We start from the raw sequence: 14419 nt of genomic DNA, 5'->3' as shown, positions 1-14419 counted from the left end.
CGCTTCTTTCCTGACTACATTCAATCAGCTCTGTTAGTGGAGTGTTATGATTTGGAACAAATCATATTTGCGTGCTCCTATATAACTAGTTGAATCACAGAGTTAATATGTTAAATATTTTGTACTCAAGTACTAATGTCTAGGATCAGTTTAGGGTGTGTTTGGATTTCAATGGGGTTAAGGGAAGTTAAGGGAAACTAGGTGAGAGAATGGAAGGGAAGGGGAGGGAGTTCCCTTCCCCTTGGGCTTTTTTTCTGTTTGGTAGGCTAATGAAGGGTTAAACCCTCTTAACCCCTCATTTAACCCCTTGCCAAACACAGCCTTAGGGGGTGAACCAAGGGGAACTAGGGTGAATAACTTCACCTCCTAAATGTTCCCAAACAAGGTGAATGGTTCCCCTAATTTCCCTTCACCCTTATTCCCCTCAATCCAAACAAGCCCTTAGGTTAGAAGCTAATTTGTAATTCTAGGAATATTCCAGAATTATCAACAAAGAGTCATGTAAATTTGAAATACCTAGAAACTGCTAGTTAATAGAATAAGATAAGCATGAATACATGTAGAAATAAGAATATTGTAGAATTCTCTAGAAACTTAGATATCTCATGAAAATATCTATGTTCTAGAGATTTTTATAGATGCCTATAAATAAGTATGATATGTAAACATTGTAACCAAGCAATAAGCAATTCAATACAAAAGTTTCTTCAAGCTAGCATCTTCCCTTCTTAACTTAGATTTTCTATTCCACTTCCTCCATACTCAGTTCTTCAATACTAAACCAATTACCACCTAGCTTCCGCAACCCCAACAAATTTTGTTTAACAGATTAATGTTTACTATGTCCCTATTAGCTAGTTATTAGTACTCCGATGCACGTGATGTGTGCATAACATAATAAACTTGTGCGTAAAATAATATTTTAAGGACCTTAATACTCAATACTAATATGAATAGATTTTTAGAAAATTATTGCCAAAAATGATGTAAAGTATCTTATTGTTAGAAAATGTGGGGAGCGGGCGGAGTTATAAAGTAATGGATGATAGTTAGGGTCTATTAGATCTTTTTAATTTTGTCCTTTTAATTAGTTTCAATGTACAATAAATTACGGACATATGATGAATTTTTTAAAATCCTGAGACATATATAGGACAGAAAGAAAAATGTGGCTTTTCTTAAATAATAGTAACATATTTGTAGTCACCTGTATTGGTCAATGGACTCCATGCAGGGACCTGGCGGAATATCTCATCAACAGTCTCTAGCGCAAGTCACTTCTCAGGATGCTCAATCGCATTCTCAAATGCATAATCTACCGGATGCAAATAATAATTCTTTTGAATCGGGATGTACTTCTCATTGTAATCAGAGGTCCCAGCCTGCTTCTCTCATCATCGATAAACCAGTTGATGATGGCTACAATTGGCGAAAGTATGGACAAAAGCAGGTAAAGGGCGGCAAGTATCCTCGGAGCTACTACAAATGTACCCATCCAAGCTGTCCAGTTACGAAAAAGGTCGAGCGTTCTCTTGAAGGTGAAGTAACCGAGATAATCTACAAGGGCCAGCACGATCATCAGAAGCCCCCAAGGCATTCAAAGGAGTCCAATGAATTAACTGGGAACCTAGATTGTGCTAATAATGCTGACACTAGTTCTAAAAAAGAGAGTGAATTTGGTCATGGGACATCTGAACAGTTACCTGGATCAAGCGATGATGAGGAGGGAGATGCTGACAGTGAACCTGAACCGAAGAAAAGGTATATTTTATATAATTGAGTCGGATTCACTTCAGTCACTAGAAACATTAAAAATGTCCAGTGTTGATTGTGCAGGGCTGTTGATGTCAGGGAAACCGAACCGACGTCTTCTCACAGGACAGTCACAGAGCCGAGAATCATTGTGCAGACAACAAGTGAGGTTGATCTTCTGGATGATGGTTTTAGGTGGAGAAAGTATGGGCAGAAGGTGGTTAAGGGGAATCCTTACCCCAGGTATATATCTTTTAGCAGTTCTATGTTGCCTTCGCTGCCTGCCTGAACTGTATGTAAAGCATCAAAATGGCCAATTCCAAAACTTATGTCCTTACACTAAATCTGCAACTTGCACTTTTTCTGTTTGATTTAAAAGTGAGACCTCATTCACTCCTCCTTTCGCTTTAGATTCCCTTAATCGTTGGTCAATAAAAGACAGATTAAATTTTGGTAACTTGACAGATTGAATTTACAGGCGCCAATATAATCCTCAGTTTTCCACTTCTGAAGTTTTTCAGAAGAAATGTATTTCTCCTTTTACGCCATATTTTGTGTCGGGCAATCAATATGTAGGATAATTTTTGTCAAGAATCCGTTTGTAAATGGAGCTCTGTAAAGTTTGAGGACAATATGTTATTGAAATAGACTGCTATAAATTTTTAAAATAGGAAGCACCCCAGACAGTCAAATTATGGAAATCGTGGGTAACTTACATACTCAGCATGTAACTCTCAATGAATTTGTTAATGAACAGATTTTTCATACAGCTACTGTAATACCTGGTTACATATTTAAAATGTCGAGAAATATGACACATAGCCCAAAGAATTTGGTGCATGATTGATGATTTGTGGGACATGAAGAGTGAACATGATGTCATGTAGTGACACAAAGGTGCAGGCACGCATGATACCATGTGGGGCATTCTGTCTTACCTCATTGTTATCTTCCAAAATTTCCAGCTCAAAGGGACTAAGGATAGTTGACAGACATCTTTTGCGTCCTCTAGTTTTTATTTCTAAGATGCATGTGTCTCTATTAAGGAAGTTGACTTATGCAACATTGATATACTAGTGCTTTACAAAACCTTAGCAAAACGACGTTGTATGTTTGTGCATGTGTATATGGTTGTGTATGTGTGTCATCTGCATTCATGTGCAGATGGAGGTGAAGAAATGGTAGCAACTGCTCGTAATTAATTTAGCAGCACATCTCTATGAAGTTCTCGTATAATGTATAACACTTTGTTGGAGGTCTGGTGTCCGATTGTACTGTGCAGACAAACTCGTGAAAAATTATATGTAATGTAGAAGGGTAAATTGGTAATTCTACACGTAGTCTTTACCCTAGTCTCTATCTCCATATTCGAGTACTCTCTCTTTTAATTGTAACTTTATCAGGTATAAAGAAAAGAACCCTAGTGCGGTTGTAGACATAGCACCTTGCCGAACCACCGCAAAATTGATGTCTTCTGTGATCGCTTTTCAGCTCTTTCTTGTTCTCTCTCATGGTCGTAGGCAGATCCAATTTCTAACGAACTTCAAAGATCAAAATACTGCCTAGTATGATAGGACTATTTTCGTATTTACATATGTGCCTGACATATCAAGTCATAAAAATTACTCTTCTTCTTCAATCCATATCATGTGTCTGTCATTAAACCAAAACTCTTGAAGTCATGTTGAGGTTGAGCGGACTAGGCTATCTTCTAGCATATGTAGCATATACTAGGCCATTCAGTTTCTTATGATGGATTATGGTTATGATAGCAGGTATCTAGTCTTCTAGATGTTTGTTTAAGAAACTTTGTCAATTCGTGTTTTTCAGTATAAATTTCTCAATTTTCTGTTCTTTCTTTCGCCAAATTTTGCATGATCCTTCTACTTTTATCTTGTTGAGAGGTAGCTTTTACCTTTCTATTTGCCCATTGCAATTTACAGGACAAGTTCTTTTGTCTCAGCTAAAATCATTCTCGTGAGTATATGACTATCCTATCGGAATTTGCAGGAGTTATTATAGGTGCACTAGTGCAGGATGCAATGTTCGAAAGCAAGTGGAACGAGCTTCAACAGACCCCAAAGAAGTTATAACAGCATACGAAGGAAAACATAACCATGAAATTCCAGCAGCTAGAAACAGCAGCCATAACACTGCAAACTCCATCGCCGCTGCTGATATTTTGCAGCCAAAAGTTCACAACCCCATACCCAGTCATCAATCCTTCTTCAAGAGGGGTGATTTAAGAAACAATGTTTTATTGGCCAGTTGCAGTTCTCCAGCTGAAAGAACACGGCATGCCTTAAGTTAACCTTGTTCTGCAACATAAGTTCACTGTGTATTTTGCTGTAACTTAGTTTTTGTACCCTTTTTTGGAGTTTTTTTAATCCTTGTTGACATCTCTTTTTCCATTTATATGTTATAGCTTGTGGTATACACAATTGTAATACAATTAGTACTCGTTAGATGTACACCTTGTATATGGCTTTCTTTTCTCCTGAAACTGAAATTGGATGCATGAGTTAGGACTTGCTCTGAACTCTGTAAATTCTCAAGTTTGCAATTCTCATTGTTCTGCAATTTATCTCGATCTCTGTGGGTGTAATGGTAAACATGATTCTGAATCAAACTACAATGACAGGAAGGCAGAACTCAATTATCTGAAACAGAATCCCCAAAGCTCCAAAAGGAATACCTCAAGTGTTGCAAAACTGAAGCTCATTGAATCAAAGAGCAACACCTAAGAATTTCATTGAATTAAAAGGTTACATATTTACTTTTACACATACAAGTCCTAACTGTTTTCTCGCTGGATTTTCTACAGATGTGCTTAACTTCTTCTCAACTGTTATCTGACCTTCCCTGTTTCTGATGCAAATAATATAAGATATCTCTCGCTTTACATTGCTAGAAGGCATCAGCTCTTCGGAGGATGTGTGATGCGACCATTATTACATTGAGATTACAGGCAACTTCATCTTCCTATTGATAGGTACAATGTGAATGCAGGTGCTTGCAGATGATGATTCTTCCTCCAAGCTCCTCTTCTACACTATTTGAATCGATTATTGGGTTTGAAATAGCGACAACAGATTTGTCTTCAACATTAGTCTTCATTAATGGTCACAAGTGTGGGTATCTTCCCATTGTTTGCAAAATCTATTTTGTTCAGTCGCAGGCAACAAAGGACATGCTCCGGTAATTCTTCCTGCTTCTGAGCCTGCATCATCAAATGATGATTGATTTTTTTTCTCTCTCTGTCTCTCTCTTATTGTTTAGAAGATTAAAAGCATCATGCAAACACAATGCAAAAGAAAATAATCTAGCTGGTTGTTTTGTTACAATGAGGACCAATGTACAAAATGATACTAGGTGAATCTCAGTTCAGTACCTGAATGGTTAAACCCACATCAAGTATCCCATGTTTCAAGCGTTCTCGAAAAGCTTCAAGTCCTTTTCTTGATATGTAGCTGAACCGATGAATATCCAAGTCAATCTCAAAGTAATTTGAACCCTGCATATAAATGGAACTAAGGATCCCAAGATTGATAAAACTTTATAAATAAATAAAAAACCTGTATTTGAGTAAATAATAACATAATGATTATGGATATCAAGTAGGGTACAGTTGGTAGAAATGTGGTAGCCATAGGACAAATTCTGCTATTAATAAATTGAAACTTCTCAGGTCTAACAAAAATCAATTTGTTGTTCCTCCTTTATGAGAAAGATAAATAACTGAAATTTTCTTCCGTCTCACAAACTAGAGGAAAATTTTACTGTGCCTCTAGCGAGCCCCTCTTTCAATTGAATAAAGAATTGCCGCACTCTGTGTCTTTGTGAAGTAACTAACAAATGCTTGATTTGGTGTTAATTCTCCTTTTTACAGGTTTAATAATATAAATTTGGCACTAGTTTTATATTGTTTATGCATGTGTTGTCTTATTAATATTTTTACTAACCTGGTAGAAATTATGCTGCGGGCGTGAAAGTACTGGTTTTTCATTATAAGCTTGTACGAGCTTCTTTTCTGTACCACTCAGATGGAGATCCTCTGAATTAACGACCCCAGCCATTATTTTCAATCGTTCTCTAAAAGGAACAATGGAGTCCATGGGAAATCCCTTGACCCTTTCATTCTCATCATCTAAAAATTTCTGCAAAAAGTTTTTAACATTATTATTTGTCGCCGAAAAAATGCCAAGTCATTTATTCCCCAGACTTACCCTAATGATATCCTGGAAATTAGAAGGAACTTCTTTGTCATAATTATCAGATATCTTGAAATATAAAACAAGGCTCATCCCTTCTCCATCACTGTCACCAAGGAACATTGCAGCAGGATATGTAGGTAGCTGCCAGAGACAAATAAAATATTAAACATTTCACCTCAATTCTAACCAATAAATTAAGTATTTTTCTGAAGGAGATAGAAAGCGTACTTGAATATTAACAATCAGTAATGAAGGACCTTTGTCATGCCCCTTCACAGATGGAAGTTCAATGTGCTGTGCAATGTGATTTACTTTGCGAGGGCACATAAATAAATCGACACCAATTGGTGTATAAGGAGCATAATCTGGTGCAGGAGCTTTCTTCTTGTCCCTACACCAACAAAAATTAACATTGAGAAAGAGATCATAAAAATAGTCGTCAATATATAATGTGAAAAAGTAAAGATCTGATGTCATGCCTGAAATAACTCTCTCCGCGGAGCTTAAAGGTTGACGGTTCAAGAAATGACCAGCATCCCTGTGTTAGTTTATCTCCATTTGGAATTGATAGTCCTGCTATAGGCTGATACAAGAATCTTTTTGATGCACCTGATGAAAATGCCATAATGTTCCATCAATTTCAGATTAAAGAATGTGGTAAAACAGATGAATTAGATGGAGAAAAGAAAAATATTATGTGCATAGTAACATCGAAACTCTAAATCAATCTACTTTGATAAAATTAAAATTCCAAAGAGGAGTCGCATACAAGAAAAAAAAAGTGCAATACATTTTTTAGGAACATGTAACACTAAGCAATGATCCCACATCTCGATTTAAACTACCAATCCTTTCAAACAAAAAAATTAAGTAACCAACAATGCAAACACCGACTGTCAAAATCATGTGCACAACGTGTACATGGAAATAAGGAGATAATAATTTACAGAAAAGTTTTCGCATTTTTTAATATTAAGCAGTAGTTGCAAGTAAAATGGATGCCTTGAAGGGAAAAGTTCTACTTACAAACTTCCATAGTTTCTTCTCCCTCACAAGATTTTCTCTTGAACGAAAGCTTAATAACTGCTGATTTTCTTTTTGGAGCGAGAGGGCTTGCATTTGGAATTTGTGGAATCTTATCACTAAAACTGACAGAAGGAGCTAAACCTCGTATATCAGTTGATGTTGTCTGCTTCAAGGTGTTCTCATTACAATATCCTTCTGCTCCCTGTTCATCCTTATTTAAAATATTAAAGCTACCATTATTAGTGATTGTGCCAAAATCACTATCAGTGTCCTTGTCATCATCTTGGCTTAAAACCTCAGTTTTGCCTTCTTCTCTTTTAAATATCTCTTCAACGACAAGAGCTATCGGAGTGCTATCACCACATTCCTCATACCTACACATTGCATCTACAAACCTTGAAGCATTTTCATACTGAAGAACCTGAGCCCCAATCGCATTGTTTACAGCCGGTAAGCCATCTATAAAAAATCAAGAATAAGTCAAATGTTAAATAAAATGATGGCCTGGTGCATTACAAAACTGAGATTTAGTATATACCTCCATGAACGCTAATAAAGTCATCATCTGAATCAGAATCCAAAATACTTGTAGAGTCAAACCATGATTCCTCTTGGCATACTGCTGCAAGAATTGCATATATAATTCAATTCTTATCTATGTCAGAGGTAAAAATCAATCAAAAGTATGATATGCACAAATTTTTAAAAAAAGAAAGAAAAAAGAGAAATATGTATCACCATTTTTTTCAATGTGATTGTGGTGCCATTGCAACTGAGTTAAATGGACCGTTAAGTTGGAAACTTCAGATTTTCTACGATTTGCAGCAGCAGGCTCAACACGAACATACTCCTTAACAGCATAACAGTTTCCACTATTGCTGATCAGGGTTTTGGGGGCATCAGAAACTGCAGCCGAAACCTTTCGTTTCCTTTTTCTTGATCTTAGAGAGTACTTTCTTGACCTCGTTGTTCTATTTGATGTTGACACACAACTACCCATGATGATGACTCGTTGTGATATGGCTCAATATCAAGAGAAAGTACTCTTCATATGATACGCCAACTGGTTGAAAAAGAACTGGGACAAACCTTTTGAAATCTAGACAAGAGCTGACCTGTTATTATGCCAGATAAAGTGAATATTAGAACATCAGAAGGAAATTTCTTTTAAGGAAAATTTAAACCACGTATCTCTCAGTCGACAACAACTGTAAATGTTCTCAAAGAACGAAGTAGCGTTCATAGTATTGAGGTATCGACTGTTTAAACAAAAGGATAATACAGAAATTTCCAATGTTGCAAAAAAAAAATTTCAAGAGCATAGTTACGTGTACTATTAATCTTTTTTTGGTCCACTAGAAAAGATGGTGATAATTGATTGTTAAGATAAATGAGGCATCACTATTGCTTAATTTTTGTTGTAAAACATTTCCTTCAGCTAGCTTATGTCGTTGGAATAATGGAAGATCAATCTTTTAATTTTGACCATTTCGCCACTAGAAAAGATGGTGATAATTGATTGTTAAGATAAATGAGGCATCACTATTGCTTAATTTTTGTTGTAAAACATTTCCTTCAGCTAGCTTATGTCATTGGAATAATGGAAGATCAATATTTTAATTTTGACCATTTCGCCACAAGAACGGAAGGATACAGAAGTATATACTGAAATTCTAAAGAAGTATTCTGAATAAAAAAAACTGCATAACTTCTCTAGAACAAGATCTACTTTCTTGCAGATAAACTTACTCAGGAGCTAAGAAATACATTTCACGGGCTTTTCTCATGAAAACTTTTACAGCTAGAGATCAGAAAAGTAAAGACTTGGCATAACCACCTGAAAAAGACCCCACACTCCCATCTACTTAAATATCTCAAATCAAACATTTATTAGTAATAGCAAACACAAAAGCATCTCAACATAAAATTCTACGACCATAACATACATGAACTCATTGTTCACTGGATCTCCTAGAAATTAGACTTTAAACCAATTAGAAGAGTAAAGATTTGATGTCGACGACTCGAACAAAAAAGCAAGTAGATAATATATTTTGATCCTAATCCAGTTATATAATTTCCTATAGATTTTAAGTATATTCATTACCCACGAAAATTTGGATTTACTAACAGATACAAATGAAGATAACTAAAACAGCAACAATTCCGAAAGAGCTACATCAACAACCACCAAAAAAAAATAAGAAGAAGAAGAAGAAAAATTACCGTGATCTTTGGCAAAGCCCATTATCTGCAACCAGAGCTTAAAAAGAGATGGAACTCCTTCCCCTTCAATCGAAGTAACAGCCTTCTTTAAACAATTCAGCTTAAAGGTGCCTTGAATCTAAATACAGAGACAAATTTGGTAGTAAGAGATACAAAGATATAGTGTATTTTTCTCAATTATTAAATAAAATCAGGCTTTGTATGTATCCTAATCAACAGTCAAGTAGAGGACAATTGGCCCACAAGAAAGTGACAAATTAACGAGGGATTTAGCAAGGAAACTAAGTAGAAATTGGGGAGAGGTAAAAATAACAATTAAACGAAAAAAGATAACCAAAAATAAATAAATCTATGATGGGCATCAACTGACTAATCTACGGAAATATTCAAGTAAAAAAGAAATCATAAGTCGGCGTAACACTAATTAAATTCATCAATAACAAATCAAAAGCAGCAGCTGCGCAGAAAACTTCAATATTTAACACTTAAAAAGAGGATTTTTAAAGAAATTTAAAGTGGGTATTAACAAAAACGAGAAAACAAACTACTAAAAATTTGCATGAAAATTGCATGGAGAATGCAAATAAGAGCCAAAAACATTAAAATATATATATAAATTGGTGTAAGTTAACTAACTTCGTTCAGTAACAGATCAAAAAAATCAGCAGCAACAAAATCCAATTTTTACCACTTAAAAGGGATTTGTTAAGAAAATTATTGAGTGGGTATTAACTAAAACAAAAAAACCCACTAGAAATTTGCAGGAAAAGTGCATGAAAATGGCAAATAAGAGCAGAAAGAAACGATCTTTGACCACCCACTAGAAATTTGCAGGAAAAGTGCATGAAAATGGCAAATAAGAGCAGAAAGAAACGATCTTTGACCAACCTTGAGAGTGGAATATTCCGGCTGTGAGATCGCCGGAAATATCCCGCCGCCGTCGCCGGCGAGAAGGTAGAGGAGAAGTGGAGGAGACGTGGAGACTCTTCGCTGACTGCAAATATATAGATAGATGGATACGCTGTTTAATAGTAACTGGCAGTAAAGAGAGGAGTTTGAGCACGACTTGCTTTTTTATATTTTTATTATTAATTTAATTTTAATTTTATTGCTTTTTTTTTTTTTTTTTTACCGCTTTCTGATTTTGTGTAGTAATCGGATTTATTGTTGTTTTTACACACAATTTTGTAGGTCTAGTAGTGTAATAATAATAATAACTGTGTAAAAGTAGCAGTTTGAGCGCTGCTTGCCTTTTTATTCTTTTTTTAATTAATTAATTAATGTTTTGGTTCATTTTTGTTGTTGGGATAATTGTGTAATATGTTAGTTGTTTGTTTTCTAGAGATGCAAAGAAGTAAATAAGGACACAATTTTTTTAGGTCCAATATTAAATGGAATGACTATTAGTTTTACTGGGATTAGGTTCTCTGTGGGTATCTAAATTCACTATTAAAAAATAGTGAAGAGATTACTGCAGTTAATTATTTATAAATATCTATTGCTTTGTTGACAGTGATGATTATTCTCGAGTAAAAGTGAAATGAATGTAATGTACAAGAGATGGTATATATTTAGCTTTGGAAAAATCTATAGCAATCTCTTCAAGAAGATAGTTATGCTGAAAACGTAGAAATAGTATTCTCTTTCTCAATTTTTAATAGGAGAGTATATCTTAAATCTCTTTTATGTACTTCCACTATTTTGGATAAGTTCTCAGTTTCTTCGGACGCACAATTATGAGAACTAGTTAAATTAGTTATATTACACATGAACTAAGAACTTCAAAAAATAGTGAATTATGATATTGCCATCTTGAATCGTGTTTTCGAAACAAAGTTACTGAGGTACTCTAAATTCATCTTTTACATAACTATTTTTTTCAAGTAAAAAGAAAGTACCATAATATTGACGCGAGCTAATTCAAGATGCAGCTGGAGGCGCACAGCTAGTTTATTTGTTGCCTTATTTAGATTATCTAAAGATAGAAGGAATATATATGTAATGATAAGATTGATTCTAGTGCGATTTTTCTTTCCTTGATTCAGTTTTTATCTCTCTATTTGAGGAGGCTGTGAATCTAGCAATTGTGATCAAGAATTTTTTCTATCAATAAAATTAAGGGAGGGAGGTTTGTGGGAGTGTGGTGTTCTTTATTCTTGTTTTTTATCATGGTATTAGAGCACAAATTTCGATTCTAAGCATTTTGTGTAGCCGAATCAGATATTGTTTCCTCCCTATTCCTCTGTTTCTCCAATTCTCACATTTTTTTATTCTGATTCATACTACATTAAATAGAATGTCTAGGGAAGTAGAGAAATCTAAGGAAGTACAGAAACCTGAATCTGTTCTTCTCTTGGAGAGCTTGACTACAACCTTGTCACAACTATTACAAAAAAAATCGGGCAATCTTATGTTAGCCATGACGATCAAACTCGATGGGAAGAACTTCAACTTGTGGTCGCAGATACTGAAGATGAAACTATCGGTGAAGGATAAACTCGGCTATATTGACGGCTCGACTCCCAAACGAAAGTCAACTGATAGCCAATATCGCAAGTGACAGATGGAAGACTCTTCGGTTAAAGACTACATAATCGAATCCATGGATCCCTCCTTAGCAGGTAATTTTCTCCCTTTCTCTACGGCCAAAGAGGTCTGGGACTCGGTAAGAACAACTTTTTTTGATGGAGATGACTTGACCCAGTTTTTTGACCTAAAAAGGAGACTTAACCGTGTCAAACAAGCTGGTGGTTCTGTTAAAGATTATTACACCCAATTACAAGGGTTATGGAAAGAGTTAGATGTACGTAGGCCAAACCCTATGACCTCCCTAGTTGATATTGAGAAACACAATTACCTTGTTCAAGAAGATCGTGTTTTTACCTTCCTGGATGGTCTTGATGACCGCTTGGATTCAATTCGGGCAATTATCCTACAACTAAAACCGTTTCCTACAATAGAACAAGCTTTTGCCTTAGTACGTAGAGAAGAAAACCGCCAAACAGTGATGTTAAACAAAGGGGATGGTGCTAAAAATTCTATGGTTATGCTTGTGAGAAACAAACCCTTGCCACAAACAAACCTGATTTCAAATCAAAACCGGTTCCGGTTGAAGGTTGCACTTACTGTCATAATCCGAGACATACCAGGGATAAGTGTTTCAAATTAATTGGCTACCCACCGGGTTGGAAAGATCGAAAGAAGAAGAGGCAGGGAGATGGGCAATAGTACAGGGGTGAGGCGCAAATGGTTGCAGCTGATTCAACTACAGCCCCTGTTGCGCAGGGTGCTCCTATTGGGCTGGGTGTCTCTGCTATGCATATTGTCCCAACTGCGTCGGACATTATTGGAATGAACCAAGCATCTGCAGCCTCTGTTTCAGCGGACAGATACTCTCTCTTACCGCCGGTTGAAAACAATGAACGTGTGGAAGGTAAAAACTGTCTTGTCTCTAATAATTATCATACTAATGAGTTTGATTGGATAATAGATTCAGGGGCAACATATCACATTACCTATTCAGAAAAGGATATTGTGAAGATTTCCATACCAAGAAGAACAACAATAGTCAATGCTAATGGAGAGTCGTACCCTGTGAAGGGTGTTGGAGATGTTCAATGTTCACCTTCCCTTACTTTATCAAATACTTTACTTGTACCTTCTTTATCAACCTGATTATTGTCTGTTGGTCAGATTTGTGAATAACTGAACAATGTTGTTCTCATGTATCCCCAGTTTTGTATCTTTTAGGATCTTCTCACGAAGGAGATAATTGGTCGTGGTAGTAGAAGAGGGAGACTGTATCATCTGGACGACATGGTGGTTGGAAAGGCTCATTTTTCTACAAGTTTATTAACAAATCGGATCTCTCGCATTTGGATGTGGCATAAGAGATTAGGGCATCCATCTTTTGGGTATCTGAAAAAACTTTACCCTAGTTTATTTTCTGGCTGTGAGAATGAAAAATTCGATTGTAAAACCTGTATTAGAGCTAAGAATCATCGTGTGCCTTTTCCTAGTAGTTTGAATAAGAGTACAAAACCTTTTGACTTGGTTCATTCCGATGTTTGGGGCTCATCCCCAGTTAATTCATCTGTTAGAATTAGGTGGTTTGTACTATTTATTGATAATTGTACTAGGATGACGTGGCTATATGTCCTTAAAACAAAAGATGAAGTGACACATGTTTTTAAATCCTTTTTTAACATGGTGCAAAATTAGTTTAATCGGAACATTAAATTTCTAAGAAGTGACAATGGTGGTGAGTTTGTGAATGACACACTTCGGGAATTTTTTTCACTCTAAAGGGATTATCCATGAAACGAGTTGTGTCGGAACTCCACAGCAGACGGAGTGGTCAAACAGAAAAACAGACATGTTTTAGAAACAGCCCGGTGTTTGTTATTTGAGTATGAAGTACCATGAGTCTATTCGGATCATGCGGTTACCAATGCCGTGTACCTAATTAACTGTATGCCATCAAATGTTTTAAATTTCCAAACTCCACTTCAAGTACTCTCTTCACATGTACCGATACCGTCGGTTCTGAATCTTCCACCTAAGGTTTTCGGGTGTGTTGCATTTGTCCATATACAAAAACATCAACGGTCAAAATTGGAACATTGTGCAGAAATGTGTGTATTTGTAGGGTACGGCCAAAACCAGAAAGGTTATAAATGTCTCAATCCCATTTCTAAAAAGCTATTTGTTACCATGGATGTCACCTTTATTGAAATAGAAAGTTTTTTTCCGAAAGGATATGATTCATTCTCAGGGGGAGAGTTGATTTGAGAATGAAAATTAGCATCAATTGGGTCCGTATAGGAATGTCAGCACAGGAGGTGTTGCTGGAAATCCGAACCCAACTACATCTCAAGCTAACCCAAACCCAGCTACTGTTGCTACTGACCCGAATTTAAACCCGGCTCTAGCCTTTATTCCGAGTCCGGTCCAGACAGGGAGCGTTGCGCAGGAATTAAATTTGTCACCTGCAATGAGCCCATCTCAAGCTGAGTTTGAAAGGAGCATTGATTGTTGGGATGAACTCGGTATGGATACAAAAAATGAGCAAAGGCATTTGATACAGTCTCCTCTACCACAGCATGGCCAATCTTCTGAGAATGAGGTACAAATTTCAAACTCTGAGAATTTAAATTCTAATAATTCTAATACAGGATATAGGTTACCTGACAGGCATAACA

At 36.0% G+C, this 14419-nt stretch overlaps 2 protein-coding genes across 3 annotated transcripts in view; one reads left to right on the top strand and one right to left on the bottom strand.

Moving 5' to 3' along the window:
* LOC109834092 (probable WRKY transcription factor 4) overlaps positions 1 to 4255 on the top strand; it is a 5744-nt gene extending 1489 nt beyond the window's left edge. The window contains exons 2-4 of the mRNA XM_020402003.1: positions 1235 to 1761; positions 1837 to 1995; positions 3763 to 4255. Coding sequence (XP_020257592.1) covers positions 1235 to 1761; positions 1837 to 1995; positions 3763 to 4063 — 987 coding nt within the window. The 3' untranslated portion in view covers positions 4064 to 4255. The remainder of the gene's footprint in view (positions 1 to 1234; positions 1762 to 1836; positions 1996 to 3762) is intronic.
* LOC109834090 lies at positions 4454 to 10240 on the bottom strand. 2 transcript variants are annotated; one of them, XM_020402000.1, is made up of 11 exons: positions 10107 to 10240; positions 9219 to 9336; positions 7731 to 8107; positions 7531 to 7614; positions 6993 to 7451; positions 6446 to 6575; positions 6195 to 6357; positions 5979 to 6107; positions 5715 to 5909; positions 5144 to 5266; positions 4454 to 4972 (listed from the first exon to the last, which is right to left on the bottom strand). In XM_020402000.1, exons 3-11 carry the CDS (start codon positions 7990 to 7992, stop codon positions 4859 to 4861), a joined length of 1659 nt encoding a protein of 552 aa, XP_020257589.1. In that variant the 5' UTR covers positions 7993 to 8107; positions 9219 to 9336; positions 10107 to 10240; the 3' UTR covers positions 4454 to 4858. The 2 variants fall into 2 exon arrangements, with proteins under 2 accessions (XP_020257589.1, XP_020257590.1); XM_020402001.1 differs by having other exon boundaries at positions 7531 to 7611.

Source organism: Asparagus officinalis, chromosome 3 (assembly GCF_001876935.1).
Source record: "Asparagus officinalis chromosome 3, Aspof.V1, whole genome shotgun sequence".
NCBI classification, from domain to species: Eukaryota; Viridiplantae; Streptophyta; class Magnoliopsida; order Asparagales; family Asparagaceae; genus Asparagus; species Asparagus officinalis.
Note: the sequence above shows the minus strand (reverse complement) of the source record. Positions and strands in the feature narration are given on the sequence as shown.